This window comes from Eptesicus fuscus, chromosome 7 (genome assembly GCF_027574615.1).
Source record: "Eptesicus fuscus isolate TK198812 chromosome 7, DD_ASM_mEF_20220401, whole genome shotgun sequence".
Classification (NCBI taxonomy): Eukaryota; Metazoa; Chordata; class Mammalia; order Chiroptera; family Vespertilionidae; genus Eptesicus; species Eptesicus fuscus.
In genome coordinates this window covers 65,574,716-65,595,609 of record NC_072479.1, presented here as the reverse complement: position 1 = coordinate 65,595,609, position 20,894 = coordinate 65,574,716, and the positions used below count along the sequence as shown (strand labels likewise).

The 20,894-nt window shown below is 41.0% G+C and overlaps 1 protein-coding gene across 6 annotated transcripts in view; it reads right to left on the bottom strand.

The window, feature by feature from the left end:
• The window catches only part of YAF2 (YY1 associated factor 2), a 100,458-nt gene extending 84,037 nt beyond the window's left edge, over positions 1–16,421 (bottom strand). For 4 of the 6 annotated variants that reach the window (XR_008556620.1, XR_008556621.1, XR_008556619.1 and 1 more), the window contains exons 1-2: positions 16,168–16,404; positions 15,608–15,733 (exon numbers count right to left, since the gene is read on the bottom strand). Coding sequence is in view for 2 of the 6 variants with exons in the window: in XM_054719156.1 (XP_054575131.1) it covers positions 15,608–15,733; positions 16,168–16,193 (152 nt within the window). In the remaining 4 variants the exon portion in view is untranslated. Of the gene's footprint in view, positions 1–13,539; positions 13,911–15,607; positions 15,734–16,167 lie in introns of all 6 variants that reach the window. The other 2 variants (XR_008556622.1, XM_054719157.1) reach the window with 2 other exon arrangements.
• Positions 16,422–20,894: the final 4,473 nt, after the last annotated feature.

Genomic DNA, 20,894 nt, shown 5'->3' with positions numbered 1-20,894 from the left:
CGGTCCTGATTGCCCCTCAGAAGCAGGGGAAGGTGGAGAAGCCCTGAGGGGCGATCAGGGCCGGCAGCCGTGGCTTGCACCCAATGACAGCAGAGCAATTGGGGCTGGCGCCAGGTGCCAGCAGCGAGTGCGAGCGCTGGTCGGGACCGCGGTGCACAGGAGCTAAGAATTTTCAGTAACCACGAGGCTCGCCTGGATGGCAGCAACCGGCACCCGGCCTTGGTCTGGCGCCCCCACTCACCTGCTTCACCATCCCGCTGCAGCTGACACCCACCACGTTCAGCGCGCTGCCACCTACTGCTGATGCCTGCCATGTTCTGCATGCACCTCCTGGTGGTCAGCGCACGTCATAGCAACCAGTTGTTCGGATATTCCACAGTTCGGTTTATCTGCATATTAGCCTTTTATTATATAGGAGGATGGTGGGCATTCCTATTTTCCTCCTTACACTTCTTCATTCTTTTAGTATCTTCAATGAGCATGTAATACTTTTGTCATCAGAGAGTTATTATCTTAAGAAAAAAACGCTACCCACCATGCTCACTTTTATTTACATTCACATTTGAATGAATTACTTTATTCAGATTACTTTATTAAGCAGAAAAGATTTTAGGAGCGCTACTAAAGAAGAAAATAAAGGAATCAGAACATTTTTTAAATGTTTTTTTAAATTAAGTTTAGAGAAAGAGGAAGGGAAAGGATAGAGAGATAGAAACATTGATTCAAAAGAAACATTGATTGGCTGCCTCCTGCACACCTCCTACTGGGGATCGAACCCACAACTTGGGTATGTGCCCTGACCAGGAAAGGAATCATGTGCTCCTGGTTCATGGGTCGATGCTCAATGACTGAGTCACACCAGCCAGGCAGGAATCAGAACAATTTAGAATATAGGCTAGAAATGAACATTGGTGAGGAGATTTTGGGCCCTAGGGAAACAAAAGATAAATAGCAAAAAGGGATGGGAAAAGACGAAAGAAGACCAAAACAACTTTGCCTACTCTGCAGATGCACCTAGAATTATAAAAACTTTTTATCATACATGCACATTCATATATACATATATAATCAAATTGGTTATTAATTATATTATTAGTGATCCTTATTATTTATATCACATAAAAGGGGAAATAATATCTACTGGAATTGTTCTAAGAAATACTATGATATCAAAGAAGACAAGATACACAGCACAATAAATGCTACTATAAAAGACATCAAAATGAAGTTTGTTAATATTTATACTTCAACTACACCAAGCCTATCAACAATAAAATGGTCAAATAATTGTGAATGAAATGTTAGCCAGCAATAAAAATGAATGAAAACATATGTATTTGTTAACACAGGGAAAATAACTGATAGTACTTTGTTCTTCATTAATTATGCTAGCCCCGATTTTAACATAAGTTCTTATTATATTAGTTATAAGTAATAGGTTTAGTGTTAGAAGTTATCAAGTTGTACAACACTAGATCTAGCTATAAGGAAATTTAAAAGAAATCCTTATGAAATTAACTTAGCCAGCAAATTTAAATGCTGCCATGGCTAGGTAATAAAAAGAACTGGAAATGCAAATACCTGAATCTGACACTAACTAGTTACTGACCTCAAACAAATCAATCTTTCCAGGCTTCTTACCTGTCAAAAGGACGCTAGGCTAGAGCCATGAGTTTCAAGAAATAGAAAAGACCAAACCCAGAAGATTGCTACATGTTGCCTGGCAGTTCCCTAAGACAGTACCACAACAAGAATCCTCCAAACTGAGCTGAAAATCCTAACCAAGGAAGGTTTGCAAACAATAGTGGCCTCAACCTATTTCAAAAATTTTAATGCAAACATCTCTACCTGAAACCTCTCAGGATCTTTCCTCTGAAGACTATCTTATCCCTTTACCATTAAGGTTTCAAGTAATAAAAACTAGCTTGTCTCAAGAAATGACTAAACATTATGAAAGCTCTTGAAAATTTCCCTCCAGCTCTGAAATTCTCTCAATCTCTCTCCATACCCCCCTCAAAGAACTTGTATACATACCAGAGGCCCAGTGCACGAAATTCGTGCATGTGTGTGTGTGTGTGTGTGTGTGTGTGTGTGTGTGTGTGTCCCTCAGCCCAGTCTGAACCCTCTCCAATCTGGGACCCCTCGAGGGATGTCCGACTGCCTGTTTAGACCCAATCCTGGTGCAGTCGGACATCTCTTTCACAATCCAGGACTGCTGGCTCCCAACCGCTCGCCTGCCTGCCTGCCTGCCTGATTGCCCCTAACCGCTTCTGCCTGCCAACTTGATCACCCCCTAACCATTCCCCTGCCAGCCTGATCGAAACCTAACTGCTCCCCTGCCAGCCCAATTGCCCCTAACTGCCCTCCCCTGCCGGCCTGGTCACCCCCAACTGCCCTCCCCTGCTGGCCTGGTCGCCCCTAACTGCTCTCCCCTGCAGGCCTGGTGCCCCCCCAACTGTCCTCCCCTGCAGGCCTGGTCGCCCCCAACTGCCCTCCCCTTCAGGCCTGGTCCCTCCCAACTGCCCTCCCCTGCTGGCCTGATCGCCCACAACTGCCCTCCCCTGCCGGCCATCTTGTGGCAGCCATCTTGTGTTCACATGAGGGAAGCCATCTTGTGTGTTGGAGTGATGGTCAATTTGCATATTATGCTTTTATTAGATATGCTATGCATAAACAATGGACACAAGCAATAGTGTGGTGAAGGCCTGGGGGGGTAAGGATTGGAAGGAAGGAGGTAAAGGGGGAGTAAATATTATATTGGAGGACATCTGTAATACTGGCAACAATTAAATTAAATTAAATTAAATTAAATTAAATGGGGAGGTAGATATTTTAACAAACATAAAAGTCAATAAACAAAGACATTGTAGGTGTTCAATATTTATTAAATGAATAATTTACAAAGTCATTATGACATTTTTATGCAATTGTAATACCAGTAAAAATTACAACCTATAAAAGATGAATATTTAAGGTCAATATGTCTTTCAAAACAAAACAAAAACTAAGGTTTCATTAAATCCTTGAGTAAAACTTGATGCCCCAGAGAATGCTAATCTTTCTACCAAAGTATGCTGGCCCTGTATCTAATATTGAAGGAAAGAGGAATAAGCAAAGAAACCTTTTACCTGAACAGGATTGTTTTATAAACCTGTTTATCAGAGATGGAAGGGTGAAAAGATCAATCAGTCAAAACAACCTGATTCTCAATCTGGGTTCTATCACTAAACTGTGATGAGATGACCATCTTCCTTTCCTCCATGTAGGGTGGTTTGATAAGCAAATGGAAGGATATATAGGAAAGAATTCTGAATGCAGTACAGCATTACATGAATGAAATTTAAAGATATTGCTTTTACTGAACTGCTACCCCCACCCCCAGAAATCACCAATAGTACATAAAAATTAATTTGGCAATAATAAATTACATTTTTTAACATTTTTTATTGATTATTTTTTTTAGAGAGAGAGAGGGAAGGGACAGAGAAAAACAATAACGTGATAGACAAACATCAATTGGTTGCCTCCCATACGTGTCCCAAAGACTGAACCCAAAACCTGGGTATGTGCCCTGACTGGGAATCGAACCCATGACCTTTTGGTGCCAGGAATGAAGCTCCAACCAACTGAGCCACACTGGCCAGGGCCATATATTATATGCTTACAAATACATACTTAACAGTAATGGCTACCATTTAGTGAGTATTTACTATGTAAAAGCCACTGTGTAAAGAGCTTTACACAAATTAATTTGCTAAAACTTCTCAGCAATGCTTTTTACAGAAAAACAATTAGCATTGCCAATATAACCAATAAGATAACTGAAGAAACACAGATTAAATCTAATAATGTAGTCCTATTACGAAATTATTTTATTCTCAAAGAAGGTGGTTTCTGGGATGAGTACAGTCTATAACATCCTATGTAAATTTGTCATCAGCAAGTAATCATTTTAGTCTTATGAAATCTTCAATTATGTAACAACTGTTATTTTAAAAACAGTAGTTTCTTTTAAAAACATACACATCTACACACACACACACACACACACACACACACAAAGAGAGAAAGAGAAGGTTTTACCTAGCAATGAAGTGGCAGCTTCATTTGGCTAAAATTTCTTGAGACAGATAATCCATCAAATTAGAAATTGGCCATGATGTTAAAGCACATTTTAGCTTAAGCACTTATTAATAACTAGAGGCCCGATGCACGAAGATTCATGCAAGAATGGGCCTTCCTTCCCCTGGCTGCAGGTACCGCCTTCACTCCGGCCAGAGCCGCCTTTCTGCCTTCCCTTGCTCTGGACCAGAGCCACCTTTCCGCCTTCCCACGCTGCCCAGAGGCCCAGAGCAGCTGAAGTGTCCTGCCCGCTGCCGCCTGCATATGCAAATTAGCCTGCAATCTTTGTTGGGTTAATTTGCATACTCACTCCTGACTGGCTGGTGGGCGTTGCAAAGGTATGGTCAATTTGCATCTTTCTCTTTTATTAGTGTAGACTAGAGGCCCGGTGCACAAAATTCGTGCATGGAGGGGGGTTGTCCCTCAGCCCAGCCTGTACCCTCTCCAATATGGGACCCCTCGAGGGATGTCCGACTGCCCGTTTAGGCCCGATCACAATCCAGGACTGCTGGCTCCCAACTTCTTCCCTGCCTGCCTTCCTGATTGCCCCTAACCGCTTCTGCCTGCCAGCCTGATCACCCCCTAACCACTATGCTGCCAGCCTGTTTGCCCCCAACTTCCCTCCTCTGCCGGCCTGGTCACCCCTAACTGCCCTCTCCTGCAGGGTTGATCACCTCCAACTGCCCTCCCTTGCAGGCCTGGTCCTTCTCAACTGCCCTCCCTTGCAGGCCGGGTGCCTCCCAACTGCCCTCTCCTGCTGGCCATCTTGTGGTGGCCATCTTGTATCCACATGGGGGCAGGATCTTTGACCACATGGGGGCAGCTATATTGTGTGTTGCAGTGATGATCAATCTGCATATTACTCTTTTATTAGATAGGATAGAGGCCTGGTACAGGGGTGGGGGCCAGCTGGTTTGCCCTGAAGGGCGTCCTGGATCAGGTGGGGGTTCCCTTGGGGTGTGGGGCGGCCTGAGCAAGGGGCCTGTGGTGGTTTGCAGGCCAGCCACGCCCCCTGGCGACGCAAGCGGAGGCCCTGGTATCTGGATTTTATTTTCCTTCTACAATTGAAACTTTGTAGCCTGGAGCGGAGCCAAGCCTGGGGCTCCCTCCAAGGCCGGCAGCCATTTGTGTTGGGGTTATAATTGAAACTTTGTTGCCTTAAGCGGGTGAGCCCGGCCAGGGTGTGCGGAAAGCTTTGCTTCCCCTGTTGCCGGCAGCAACCCTGGCCTGCTCTCTCAAGCTCCATTCTGCCGCCATTTGTTTGAATTTGTTTACCTTCTATAATTGAAACTTTGTAGCTTGAGTGGAGGCTTAGGCCTGGGAAGGGCAGGCGGAAAGCTTGGCTTCCTCTGTTACCTAGGAAACCTTGCTCTCTGTGGCTGTAGCCATCTTGGTTTGGGTTAATTTGCATACTCGCTCTGATTGGATGGTGGGCGTGGCTTGTGGGTGTGTCAGAGGTATGGTCCATTTGCATATTTGTCTATTATTAGATAGGATGGCCACAGCAATAACTGATTTCATACTTAATTTGAGCACAGTACTTCTCCAAAAACTAGGACTGTGTTGGAAAATTAATTTAAATTCCTTCTGTTTACTCCCTAGAGATATCTTCTTTGCTAGAATTCAAATTCTCAGAGAGCTGGAACTAGGTCTCTCATCCACAATTCTATAGTTCAGGCATAATTCCTGGCATATGGTAGTGTCTAATAACCATTTACAGAATTATAGAATTTTTTTACTTCTATATATTTCTGATAGTTCACACATGTATACAGGAGGTCCTATCCAAATTATGACTTATACAACCTGTATCAAAATTCCAACTTTTTCAAAGCTTATTTAAAATAAATAAAATTTCCTTTTTAATACCTATGTTCCTCTTTTACCAAACCTTTATTGAACACATTACTTCCCAGGCACTTTGTCAAGCATTTTCAAAAAAGATCATGAAAAACTCATATTTTCTTAGAAACTGATAGCATAACAAGTAAATGCATATATGTAACAGAACTATAGTATGCTAAATGATATAATAAAGGTAAACATCACAAATTAATTTTGAGGGACTATTTGAATCCTAGAAAGAGAATATAGTTACTCTCATAACATTAGCCAAAGAGCCATCCTCCCCTGTCTGATTACCTTGTCCTCTGAGAAAAAATACTCAGCTTCCTGAGAAAGCATGAATCGGTGCTATATTTATGAGAAAATGCTAAAGCTAGATGGAGTACAGAATGAGAGATATGCACAAAAGACACACAAGTGGAGGCTTAGGCCTGGGAAGGGCAGGCGGAAAGCTTGGCTTCCAAGTTTGGGATGTGCCTAGGAGAATATCAAAGGCAATAGACACGTGAGCTGGGTCTTTTATTTTTTTTTCCCCCCTTTCTTTTTAAACATATTTTTTATTTATTTCAGAGAGGAAGGGAAAGAGAGATAGAAACATCAACGATGAGAGAGAATCATTGATCGGCTGCCTCCTGCACGTCCCCTACTGGGGATCGAGCCTGCAACCTGAGCATGTGCCCTTGACCAGAATTAAACCCGGGACCCTTACAGTCAGGCTGACACTCTATTCACTGAGCCAAACCGGCTAGCCGCTAGGGCATGAGCTGGGTCTTGAAGTATAGTTAATTAGGCAGGCAAAATGATAATCAAATTCTAGAAAGATATCAGTGACTAATCCTGTTAGTCTGACTCTGAACAACTAGATGCAGTAAAAAGTACAAGATGAAGGAAAATTCCATTATTTTCTTAATGTCTATCTAATTTCTATACCTATTAGGTGCCTGCTAAATTTGTATAATTTATATTTAAAAGCAATAAGTCCACAGATAAATGAAGATTAGCTCAATTTTAATAATTAAATTTAATTTGTTCCATTAATTTAAAACTCAGTAGTTCAAAGGAATGCACTATATGAATTCTAAACTGTTTTTCAATTAAACAATCTCAAATGCCACAAATCTCTATTTAGTTTTAGTATATTTTATTTTTTGATAGATCCTCAATGTCAACCATCCTAACTTTAAAAATCATTCAACAGAGATCTTATAATTTAGTTGAGAAATAAAATATATTTTATAATATGCTGTACTCTTTCATGACTTCAGTAGTGAATTTCTCATTTTTAGCTGTATTATATAAATTTCAATAGTCTGGATGACAAGACCTAAATAAGTGGTGGTAAGACAATAAAAATAAAAAACATAAAATGTTCCAAAGTTATTTCTTAAAAATGCTAAGGTATTCATGTATAACATCACCTTTGAAATAATGCTAAAACATGAAATTAATATGTCAATTTTAAAAACTATAAAGGTAGCCCTAGCCAGCATTGCTCAGTGATTAGAGCGTCAGCCCTCACAATGGAGGGTCTCAGGTTTGATTCCTGGTCAAGGGCAAGTACTTGGGTTGCAGGATCGATCCCAATCCATGTGTCTTTCTCACATTGAAATATCTCCTCCGCAACCCCCCCGCTTTTACTCCCACTCCCCTCTCCCTTTCACTATGAAAACCAATGGAAAAAAATCCTCAGGTGAGGATTAACAAACAAACAAAATGATAAAGCTAAATATGTTCAAAAACTGAGAAGAAAATTATATTTCCTACTTCCACACGTATGTTTTTCAAAATATAAATGACAAATAGAAGAAAAAAGAAAATTAAAAAATAAAGCAAAATATATGACAAGAACAAATAAAAATAAATACGGTAATAGAAAAAAAATAAGATACTAAGTTCTTTAAGTGTATTCTACTTTAATCTTCAAAATAACCACACATTGTATTAAAACATTATTGTGCTATAAAAATACCACAGCCATGTTTAAAAATGAAGAAAGTAAATCTAAATCTGTTACTAGTCTAACTGTAAAAATTGTGTTTTTAATCAATTAACACAGCTTCAAAATATAAAGTAAGCTGTAAAAAAGTAATAATGCTAAAACTAATATATACCAATAAATTGCAAACAAAACAGCTGCTAATATTTTTGCTGTTGTTAATCCTCACCTGAGAGCACTTTACCACCGATTTTCAGAGACTGGAAGGGAGGGAGAGAGAAACACTGACATGAGAGAGACACATCCATGGGCCACCTCCTGCAAGAGCACAAACCGGGACGGGGATGGAAGGTGGGCCAGGATTCGAACCTGCAACCCAGGTATGTGCTCTTGAGCTGAAATCAAACCAGAGACCCTTCGGTCTGTGGGCCGACACTCTAACCACTGAACAACACTGGCCAGGGCAGTCTGATAATATGTTTAAAAATACAGACTTAAAAGTTATTGGAAAAGCAATGCTGGATATCAAATTTAATAGTCAAATTTAAAAAACAACACGTTAATTGAAAAAATTTAAATGCCTACAATGTTCCAGGTATTCTACTAGCTTCTGGGGATACCAAAGTGAGAGTAAGAGAGTCCCTGCCTGGTAGAACAGATACAACTCTAGACAATAATACTACAATATGGTGATTCTCTAGGAATAATTACTATATATATACACTTAGAAAGATAAGAATGAATCAATGATAGTTGGGAGTACCATCTGATCAAAATATTTCAGTGCTGATGCAGCATAGGATTGTTTGGGATACACAGCAGAAAATGAAGCTAGGAAAGTAGTTTAGGAATAGATTATTATTGCCTGAAACATCAATCTCAGGAACTTAACCCTTGATTAGAAGTAACTGGAGAGTCTCTCTCTCTTTTTTAATATAGGAACCAACATAATTACATAGTTTTCAAAAATTATACTGAAGATAACATTAGCAGCATTCTAGAGAAGAGATAAATTTGTCCAATAACTCAAGAGAGATGATATGGGCTTCTAAATTTTACTTACATAAACTGGAAAAAGGACAGATTTGAGAGAAAATCCAGAGAAAGACTGAACATAAGGGATGATGGCTTACAATCAAATATGAGTCAATAATAGTTTCTAGCTCAGGTTCCAGAAAGTCTGTGCCACATACAAAGAGAAGAAGCCAAGTCTGGGTAGGCAGAAATTCATTTGAGACATACAAGGAAAACTAGGGGAAAAGTAGCATTACAGATGGCAAGGAAGGAGAATTTCAATTTTTTTAAAAAAGGTTACCAATACCAACTACTACAAAGATGACATAGAAAGAATTTGAAATTAAGCCACTGAGTTTAACAACTAGGTCACATAGAGATCTTACTCAACAAAGGATAAAGGAAAGGAAAAGAATGCTGCTGAAATAAATCTGTTGCATGTAGAAACCCAAGTTAGTAAAACTCTAGACCAAACAGTTCATGAACTTTTTGGTCTCAGAATCGCTACTCTCAAAAGTTAAAAGAGCTTTTGTCTTATCTGTCAAGAAATAAAATAAACAGAAAAAAATTTAAATATATACTAGTGCATTTTTAAAAGTAACAAAAAGTACATCACATGTTGATATAAATAACATTTTTTGTGGAAAAAAACTATATTTTCCAAAACAATGGTAATTTTGCATGAAGAGTGGCACTTGCATATTTTTGCAAACCTCTATTATCGAGCTTAACCCTTTGCACTCGCTTGCTTTTTTCTCGATTCCTTTATTCTAATGCTAACTGTGTCGAGTCACACTCGACATCCGAGTGCAAATTAACAGAAGTCATCTGGATTGTCATATCTACTTCTGCATTCAATATGCTGCACTACCCTGTTTTGGTTCAAGAACATGAAATCTGGACTCCCACAAATATGTAGTAGAAATAAGAAAGAAGTATTTTAATAGAGCCTTTTCAGATAATAGTGAATATTCTTCTTTGATATTACATAAAAAAACACACAAGTAGTTGTTTCTCAAAGATTAGCTGCATGTGAAATCTGAAACCACATCAAGGAAGTTTTCATAGTGTACCCTTAAAAAACACTGGCTTAATTAGAACCTTGAATGGATTATATCCATGCATGGTTTTGTAAAATCATACCCTGGTTATTGGAAAATGTTGAGTTATGAAGATCATCCAAATATTGACAAATTTCATGACAAACTATCATAAATTACATTAATTGATATTACCACATGATCTCATCTTTAAAGTAGTCTAAGTTCTTAATATCACTGTAGTGGTTACAAGTTTTCAGAAACTCTAATTTTCTCCTGAAAGCTCCATTTTATCATTGGCAACAAATACTATCAATTGTTTTTCTTAAAGTGACAGACACACTGTGTTCATTTTTTAGAAAATATCTGCTAAATATCCAAGTCTGAAGAACTATAGTTTGCCAGGAATTCTTTCAAGTAAAAATGATGTTCTACAAAAAAAGGAGCTAGTTTTGCTTGCACCTCAACACAATTGCTTTCCCTTGAACCAACCACTCTACTTTGCTATAAAGCAAAATGTGCTTTTATATGTACCAGTACTTCCTGGTTCATGAAACAGAATATTAAAAAAGACATGATATTTCATAAAATTAGTAACTTTTACTGCTTCATCAAAGATATTCTTAAGTGAGACTGACATTATTTTTACTGCATGTGCATGGTGGTGAAGATTACTGTGAAAGTCACAGTTCGGTGCCACTACTTTGATTCATGCTAAGGGGCCAGCAGTTTGACCCACCACTGCCTCTGCACCACCACTGCAGTATCAACACAGTGAATAACATCTTAGTATGATTACGAAAATAGTTTGGGCTTCACAGGCTTCCTAAAAGGATCCTAAAAGGGAATTCCAGGGTTCCTCAGATCACACTTTAAAAACCACTACCTAGACTCTCCAAACACAATCATTTTCAAAATGCTCTGTAAACACTGAGCCCATGTAACTACTCTAACCCAAGACACAGGGAGGAAACCCACCCCCTCCTAGAACAACAGTGTGGTAGCTGGAAAGGGAGGCTCAGGAATTCTGCATTATCTGAAAAGCGGACTGACTTAGATGGTCCTCAATTTTTTTCTCCCATTCCCACACCAAAAGTCTAGGAGAGTCTGTGCCAAACTTCAAATTACAAGACAGGAAGCTAGTATGGAAATACAACAATAATACTGAAATGATTTTTATCAGATGATAACTGGTTTAAGGTTTTTTCAAAATGTGAATTTTATAGTTTAATCCCATCCTATAGAAGCTGAAATAATTCATTCTTTAAACCAACAGTCAGATCCTAACCACAACACTGTGTTCAGTTAGAAACACTATTTTTCTTTACACGAGAAAATTTCACCTCTTCAGCATAAAAGATTTAATAATACTACCTCATGTACAGATTTGGTACAATTCAAAGTGTTTCTGATTTGATAAAAATCACAAAATTTTACAAAAGAAGCAAGGAACATCTATTTTGTTCACCACTGTATGTCCAGTACCTAGCTCTGCTCTTATATAAAATAAGATGTTCAATAAACATTGCTGAATGCTGGGTACTGAAGTGGCTGAAATGAGTAAGAACCCTGGTTACCAGACTCTTAGTACAACACGTAGTGCTCTTTCTATTATGTAAAATCTTTTTCATCATTCTCTAAAATAACATCTGAGGGAACCTAAAGGAGCTATTACAATTTACCTTCAGAAGATCATTATCTGTTCCACTTGAAATTACACTAGAAAGCCTCCTATGAATTAGGTGTTTTATAGGTTCTCGTTTAGATCACATTTCATCATCTTTTTTAAAATATATTTTTATTCATTTCAGAAAGGAAGGGAAGTGGGAGAGAAAGACAGAAACATCAATGATGAGAGAAAATCATTGATCGGCCGCCTCCTGCACGCCCCCAACTGGGGATTGAGCCCACAACCCAGGCATGTGCCCTGGACGGGAATCAAACCTGGGACGGACTCTTCAGTCCATAGGCCGATGCTCTATCCATTGAGCCAAACTGGCTAGGGTGTCATCATCATTTTTTAATATTTGCTATCTGAATTAAGCAGTAATTTCCATTCCTATATGAAGAAGTGACAATTAAGATACTAATCTAAATCATCATGTGCATGGTGGTGAAGTATATCTGCAAGGATATACTTTACATTATACTCTCCTCACACAGACATTATACTCAATATTTCATTTTCTGAGATGATTCAGAATGGCTCTTAATTTCTTAAAGTTTCCTGGGTTTATATTTGAGACACAATGTGTTATAAGAAGCTGAGATATAAATATGAAGGAGCCCTAGCTGGTTTGGCTCAGTGGATAAGCGTTGGCCTGTGGGCTGAAGGGTCCCGGGTTCAATTCCCATCAAGGGCACATGCCTAGGTTGGGAGCTCAATTGCCAGTTGGGGGCGTGCAGGAGGCAGCGAATCAATGATTCTCTCTCATCATTGATGTTTCTATCTCTCTTTCCCTCTCACTTCTTCTCTGAAATAAGTAAAAATATTTTTAAAATAAAAATAAATATGAAGGAGACTATGTAGTACTTTCGATAACAATTTGTCACCATAACTTTTTCTTTTTAAAATTTTCCTGTCATTTTGACATTTATCATTTTTGCTCACAAAAGCACAATGTAGAAAACCTCAGGTACTTGAACTATGTAATTATTTAGCTTCTGGATTAAAAAAGGATTAATAAAATTTAAACTAATAAGGCCAGCAAGTACAAACTAAAATTCAATCATAGAAATGGTTTAAATTTAAAGAATGTAATTTATCAATTTAGGAATTGAAGCTACTTCAATCAAATCACATTTCATTTAAAATACTGCTATGAACATAACCTCATTTCATTCCATACAAACTGTTATTCTGCAGAAAAACGTGACCTACCAAGGATACAGCCAAAGGAAATGGTCTTCTGTAATATAAAGGATCTGAACTAGACTTTTTTTTAAAAACTAGATATTCTTTAAAGAAAATAAAACTGTCACTGAAGACTTTATAGGGGACCATGGCCCCATCTTCTCCGGAGGTTTAGAAAAAAAGATGTTTCAAGGGTCTGGGAAGGCTTACACTTGGCCTCCCATTTATGGACCAAGACAGAATCAGTTCAAAGGTCAGTCTGACCCAAGGGATTCAAACCCAGTCTGTCCTCTTGCAAACTAGTCATTAGCAATCTGCATCCTTCTGTTCCGAAGCTATCTAGTCCCTGCTTTGGTAATCACCAATCTTATCCTTGAAATTACCTTAACTGCTAATTAACATGTCAGTTGTAGAGAATTACTTCTTCCAACTACTAAAAACTTTTGCTTCTCCAGAGCGTTCTGCAGTCCTTTAATCCTGTTTTCTAACATTACCAGAGAGGGCAATATTTTGTGGTGCAATCAATATCTGCCCTATTAACAATGCCCTGCTCCATTGTTCTATCTAAACATGGATTCCACTCTGATTTTCAGAAATGATGGTATGAAGAAAATAACAGAGAAATTAGAGCTCTCAGAGCTCTTAATTTATAGCCAAAATCAAAAGAGAAGAGACAATTCAGAGAGGGGAAGGAAGAAGCTGAGAGGGTTGTAGTGTAGAACACTTACTTTTAGGAACAGAGTGTCCCTTAGACTTCTGGTGAGTTGCCCAGAGCCTCTTCAGTTTCAATCCAAATGAGAATGCTTCTCTGAGTCCTCCTCAAGTAATCCACTAAAAATTGGATCTACAAGAGCTCAGATGTACTGGTAAAAATTGTCAGGGGCCCCCATGGGGGACTCAAGCCTCTTTTAAACTAGGCCCACTTCTCTGTCCTGGGCCAACTCCCCTGTGCACCATATTCCTTCTTTCTCCAGGTGCCAGGTATTCAGCCTGTTTCTTCTCTTCTGAGCTGCCACCACCTACTCTATTTCTCAGGGTTCCTCTAACCCCAAGACTGGCTGTGGAGTAGGACACCAGCTTCCCCCCTTCCTTGCTGTCCCTGCAAATAAACATATAGGCTCTTCTAGTTTCAGTAATTTTCTAATGGCTACAAGAAAATAGAGGGAACAACAAAAAGCAATAATAAATACCAGAGATTAAGATTATAATAATCATTATAATCTCCACTTTAAAATTCCTGCCTCCAAAAACCAAATTTTCTGAAAATCGTGTTGAGCATTTTTAAAAGTGGAAAGTACTAACATAGATATACAAACATAATCTAAACCAATTCCAACCTTACATAGACATAAAGATATAAAGATATTCTGCTTTTCAAAAATACTTTAATCACAGGTCCAAAAATAGTTACCACATTCATTTTAGAAAACAGGTACTTTTTCATTAAAATGTTCTGTTCCATTTCCTTGAATTTTGTAAATGTTTGAAAACTTGCTTTTTAAAGGATATTATGGAAAATTTCATCCAATGAAGATGGGAATATGCAAAAAGCATACTATGATTTACAAAAAGACTTATGTCCAAAGCAGCTATACTTCATTCACTGAGTATATCTTAAAATGTTAAATCATTGTCAACCATTTCTGAATCTACATTTAAAAATTTTAATAAAATACTCTGGTGTTTAAAAATCTGAATCTCTCATTTTTAGAAATCTAATTTCTACTGAATATATAACTAAAGTCAATTTTGTGTTAGTGTTTTTTACAACAACAGTATATCACATTAGTACACTTATATTCTTGTGGTAATTTAGTTTGTAACAGATTCTGTGATATCAAAATACATGTTAACTAAATATCAAGCTATAAATCACAGGATTACAATAAATTAACTTAAAAACTACCTTCCTATAAAGGCGAAGGAACTCTGTAACTAAGTGCTGGCATATCAAGACTGTCACTGACTTTGAATTTCCTGGATGATTTTCTTTACCCAGTAAATCAACTTAAATGTTTTTGTAAAAGACTCAGTTATTGCAAGCTTACAATAAAATAAAGACTGAAAATAGACAGAGATCGATTCATCTCATTTGTATAGTCTAACAGATTGCCATGTGATCAAACTAAAGATATTCAGATACTTTCGGTAAAAATGTGTCCGTGACTGGGCTCACCTCCAACTACCTATTTATAAAATATATTAAAGAACTGGAACACAAACATGAAGCAAAACCTTGATCTGACCCTTCCAGGCGTCTGTATGAAAAAGGAAGTTAAACCTATTGTGTATTCTATAATCAAATACTTTACTTTGAAGAACGATAGTAAATTACATCTTTTGCTCCTAAAGAGGTCTTCATGGTTTTCCTTTGGTTCCTACACACTAACGCAACAATGCAGCCAACACTGTTATATCCGGAATGTGTGCGGGGTGGGGTGGGGTGGGGTGGGGGGGGTGGGGGGGAGGGTATTACACCTAGTGACACGAATTGAATCCAAGTAGCTACTGCCTCCCTTCAATAATTGATGCCCTCCTGGCAGCGGAAGACGTTACAGCCTCTTCAATTAGCCCTCACCGCAAACCATCGCTGGGGTCGCGATCAATCTGACCCAATTCCTATCGCGCCCGCCCCCTCCTTCTGGCCTCCTCTCGCCTGGTCTGCGAGTGTCACGGAGTGGGGGGGGGGGGGGCAGCCGCAGGGGCGTCCTCCTCGGCGGGCGCCGCGACCCGGCCGGCCGGGCGGGCGGCGCGCGGGCGCGCGCGGGCGGCGCGCGGGGCGGACGCGGGACTCACCGGGTGGAGGTGCCCTTCCGCACATCGCACATCATGCACTTGAAGGCCTCGGCGCTGTTCCGGAAGGTGCAGACGCTGCAGTCCCAGTAGCCCTCATCCGAGGACGGCTTCGGCTGCCGCTTCGGCCTGCAGGACACAACCCGGACACGACGCCCCGCGGGGTCACCAGCAGGCCGCGCCCGGCGCCCCGGCCCGCGGCCGCCCGCCCGCCCCGCCCCCTGCCCCGATTCCGCGACCCCGGCCCCGCGGGCCCGGCCGCCGCTCGACTCGGAGGGGGAGGGGAGTCAGGAAGGGGGAGGGCGCGAGCGCGGTGCAGTCGCCGCTCACCCGGCCGCCGCCGCCGCCGCCGCGCCGCCCTGACACCCCGGGCCGCCGCTCGGGCCGCCGCCATCGCGGCTCCATTGTGGGGCGGCCGGCGCCGGCCCCTCGCGCGGAGCAGCGGCGTCGCCCCCGTTCTCGCCCCGCTGGCTGCCCGGGCGGCGAGCGAGGCGGCCGCCCGCAGCCCGGCGCGAGGGCCCCGCCGCCCGCCCGGTCCGGGCCCGGGGGCCGGGCGCCGTTACCTGGTGGGGCTCTTCTTGTCTCCCATGGCTTGGCTACCGATGCTCGCCGAGAGTCGCCGCCGCGGCCGCTCTGTTTGTCAATACGGAGGATAATAAGCCGGGCGGAAGCGGGCGGGGAGGAGGAGGGGCGGGGAGGGCCGCAGCGCCGAGCTCCGAGCCGCCGCCGGATCCCACGCAGCCTCCAGCTGTCGGGGAAACTCCTGCCTGGGCCACGTGACCCGCGCCCGCCAACCAGCGGCCGCGCCCGCGACTTCAAACGCGGCCAGCGCGGCCCAGCACCGCGGCGAGTTCGCAGGCGGGCGGCGTGGGGGTGACGCTGCGGCCTGGGCGCCGCCGCCCCGCCCGCTCCGCTCGCCCGCTCTCCCCGCCTCCCCTAGGCATCCCGGGCGAGCTGGGGCCGCCGCGCGCTTCCGAGCCTCTCTCCGTCCCGCGGGCTGGCGGGGGGATGCTCTGTCCTCCCGGGAAGCTGGGTCGGAGCTGGGGCCGGTGCCTGGAGGTCAGCCCCAGGTCGGGGGCGGGGAGGGGGGAGGAGTGGGGAGGGGGGGGTACCTGCGGGAGAACCGCTTTCCCAGTCTCGGCCGCCCTGGGCTACTCGGACCCAGCCCGAAGGATGCCTGGGGGGAGACGGGAGCCAACCTTGAGCGCTATTTGCTGGGGCCTTAAAACACGGACTGGTTTACCAAGGAGGGAATTTCGCGTTTAACTCAGAGGAAATGAAACCGAGGCTCACCAGAGGGTGGATGACTTCCTCTGCATTGCATAATTGGAAGATAACAGCCAGGAATCTAACCCTGGTTTTAATTACAAATGCGCTCCTTTGGCTTCCCAGGCCTCTACAGTAGCTTTAAAAAATATGTTTAAAGTGCTCATTAGTCCTTTTTTAAAAAAATAACGGTTTGGCTCAGTGGATAGAGCTTGGACCTGCGGGCTGAAGGGTCCCGAAATCGATTCTAGTCAAGGGCACATGCCTGGGTTGTGGGCTCCGGTCGTGCAGGAGGGAGCCGATGGATGACTCTGTCTCATCATTGATGTTTCTCTCTCTCCTCTCTTCCTCTCTGAAATCAATAAAAATATACTTTAAAAAATAAACAAAAATAACGGGTTTACATGTGCCTGCACACCATCTCTTGACTAAAAACAGAAGACCTTCCTCCCAGGGTCTCATTAATTTTATCTCAACCTACTGGATGCCCTCTTCTTGTGTGTGCTTCAGTACTAGACTGTAACAACAGCCATCTAACTCGTCCCTGAACCTCCAGCCCCAATTCCCCAATCTATTTAATAATCCACAACCAGATAAGTAATAAAATGCTAGTAATGGGCCGTTACTCTGATCAAGGTTTTTCCTGAGGCTACTTAGTCTGGCATTAGGACCCCCACACCTTCTCCCTGCCTCCCACCCCATTCCCCATCAGAAAGGCTGCCTCGTGGTAAAGACTGCAGAGGAAATTCATTATCTTCCCAAACCCTTCCTTCACATACATAGCTTACTTCTGCATAAAACATTTCCCTCTTCTCTTTGACCGTACTGTTTCTACATCTTTCTAGATTCACAGCAAGTCTAAATTATTGTAAAATAATAACCTTACACCTAAATGGGCTTTAGTGTACTACAAAGGAAATAGAAGTCCCAGTCTCGGCCTACTTTCCCTGTTGAGACCTTGGAAAATTGTGTGGTTAATTTCTGTAATTCTTAGCTTTTACATCTGCAAAATGGCATCTCTATTTATGGGGTTGTGTGATTAATAATAAAATAACTAACCTTTTTTAGCACTATATGCCAGGCACTTTGTAACTCTCTCTACACAAATGCACATTTTAAAGAACTCCAAGTACTATGCAAATGTTCTCCTCAACTAGCCTATCCCTTCATTTGAAAGACAAGGAACTTAGAGCCCTGGTTAAGTGGTTTTTCTTTCATGAACAGGTCGGGATTAGAGCTCAGATTTCCTATTAGGTGTTCACCAGCCGTGCTTTCTGATTAATCATATCATCCCATTTACAGCAATCTCTGAACTCACTGCATCATCTGTAATTCTTGCAAGTGTCACTTCTTGAGACTCAGACCTTGATTCAGAAGCGCAGAAACCCGGAGGAGGAGGATTGACCAAAGCAGACAAGATCTAAGGCCTTGTCTTCAATCTCTCAGCAATGCAATGGTTAAACTTAGGCTAGCGACTTCTTTTTTTCCATCTGTAAAATAAAGGAGTTAAAACTGTTGTATCAACTAAGGTCCCTTCAAGCCTAAGACATTGTGATTTTTTTTTTTTAAATTCCTCAACTGGCTGGATCTTCCAGGAAACGGACAAGAATTGTGGTCTACTTGTGAAAGTAATGGCAACAATTATAAAACCAATCATATTTTTAAAAGCTTGATTTGGGAGGGGAGGCGTGGTTTAGTTTAGTTGGTTGGTACATTGTTTTTGCAAAATGGAGGTACTTTGTTGATTATAAAAGCTGTATGTTACCATTGCATTGGTTTCTAGGGTGCCAAAACAAAATACCCACAGTCGCTGAGTAACCTAACAACAGAAATTTATTTTACAATTTTGGAGGCTAGATTATCCACAGGCCTGGTCTCTTCTGAGGCCTCTCTCCTTGGTTTATAGATGGCTGCCTTCTCTCTGTGCCTTTAGGAAGTCTTCCCTCTGTGTGAATGTGCCCTAATATCTTCTTTTAAGGACACCAGTCATTTTGGATTAGGTCCTATCCTAATGACCTCATTTTGCTTTAATTACCTCTTTGAAGACTGTCACCAAATACAGTCACATTCTGAGGTACTGGTAGTTAGGACTTCAGCATGAATTCAGCCCATAATACCAGGACAAAAATTTCAGCAAAGATTTTTAAAATTAACATATCCAGTACATTCTTGGAACATTACTAGTACAGGTTCACAATCCTCATCTCAAACCCTTAAGCCTGGATACAGTTTTAAAGTAAGATATTTTGGGTTTTTCAAAACGCAGTATGTTACAAATATAATTACCCAACTCTCTGAGTGGGTTCTGAAGCAGTATCCCATAATCAAATGCATTAATATTTATGCAAAACATACATATTCATACTACGTTGAAAAATAAAGTCTATAAATCACTTTCTATCAATCCTACACAGGTTTTACTACTACATGATTACAAGTCAGGTAAAATATGAAGATGCTTTCAATTTTCAGTGCTTTTTAGATTACAGGATTATTATGGAAAAAGGATGTTCACTTGTAAGAATTTGAGGGCAAATTAAGAATGAAAATATTAAGATTAAAAACATACATATTCTCTGACACAGCAGTTCCACTTTGGGGAATATATACTAAGGATACAACCTGAAGTGCATAAAAAGCTTTTGCTCATCCAGCCAGTGTGGCTCAATGGTTGAGCATTGACCTATGAACCAGGAGGTCAAGGATAGATTCTGGTCAGGGCACATGCTGGGGTTCAGGCTTGATCCCAGTAGGAGGCTTGGGGGAGGCAGCCTATCAATGATTCTCTTTCATCATTAATGTTTCTATCTCTTCATCTCCTTCCTCTCTGAAATTAAAAAAAAAAATTTAAAGCTTATGCACCCTAGCCAGTTTTGCTCAGTAGATAAGAGTGTTGGCTTGCAGACTGAAGGGTCCTAGGTTTTATTCTAGTCAAGGGCATATACCTCTGTTGCAGGCTCTATCCCTGTGGCAGCTAATGGATGTGTCTCTCTCACATCGATGCTTCCCTCTCTCTGTCTCTCCCCCTGCATTCCACTCTCTCTCTAAAAATAAAATAAAATAAAATAAAATAAATAAAATAAAATAAAATAAAAATCAAAGGAAAAATATCCCAGGGTGAGGATTAACAAAAAAAAAAAAAAGCTTTTGCACAAAGACAGTCATTGCAGTTATTTTAATAAATATTGAAAATAACCTGAAAGCCCACCAGAAGAGGAATAGTTAAATAAATAATGATCTAACAAAAAATGGGATTTTAATCAGTCACTAAAAATGATGTTGAGAACCTCAATAGACATTTTTTCAAGGAACACATACAGATGGCCACAAGTACATGAAAAGATGCTCAACATCATTATTTATAAGGGAAATGCAAATTAAAACCACAGTGAGATATCACATCACACCTGTTAGGATGGCTCTTACAAAAAAGATAAGAAATAACAGGTGTTGGTCAAGTTGTGAAGAAAAAGGAACCCTTGTGCACTGTTGGTGGGAATGTAAATTGGTGCATCACTAAAACAGTATGGAGGTTCCTCAAAAAACTAAAAATAGAACTATAATGCCATCCAGCAATTCCACTTTGGGTGTTTATCCAAAGAAAATGAAAACACTAACTCAAAGAATATACACCCCCATGTTCATTGCAGCATTATTTACAGTAGCCAAGATATGGAAACAAATTAAGTGTTCATTGATGAATGAATGAAGAAATTATTTAAATATATATAATGGAATATTATTCAACCATACGAAAGAATAAAGTCTCACCAGTTGCGACAACATGGATGAACCTTGAGGGCATTATGTTAAATGAAATAATTCAGACAGAAAGACAAATACCATATGATCTCACTTATCTGTGAAAACTAAAACAAAAACAGAACAAGCTTATAGATACAGAGAATAGATTGGTGGTTGCCAGAGGTGGGGGAGGGGCTGAAAAATAGGTAAAGGGTGCAAACTTCCAGTTATCAAATAAATGTCATGGGATGTAATGTACAGCATGGTGATAATAACACTC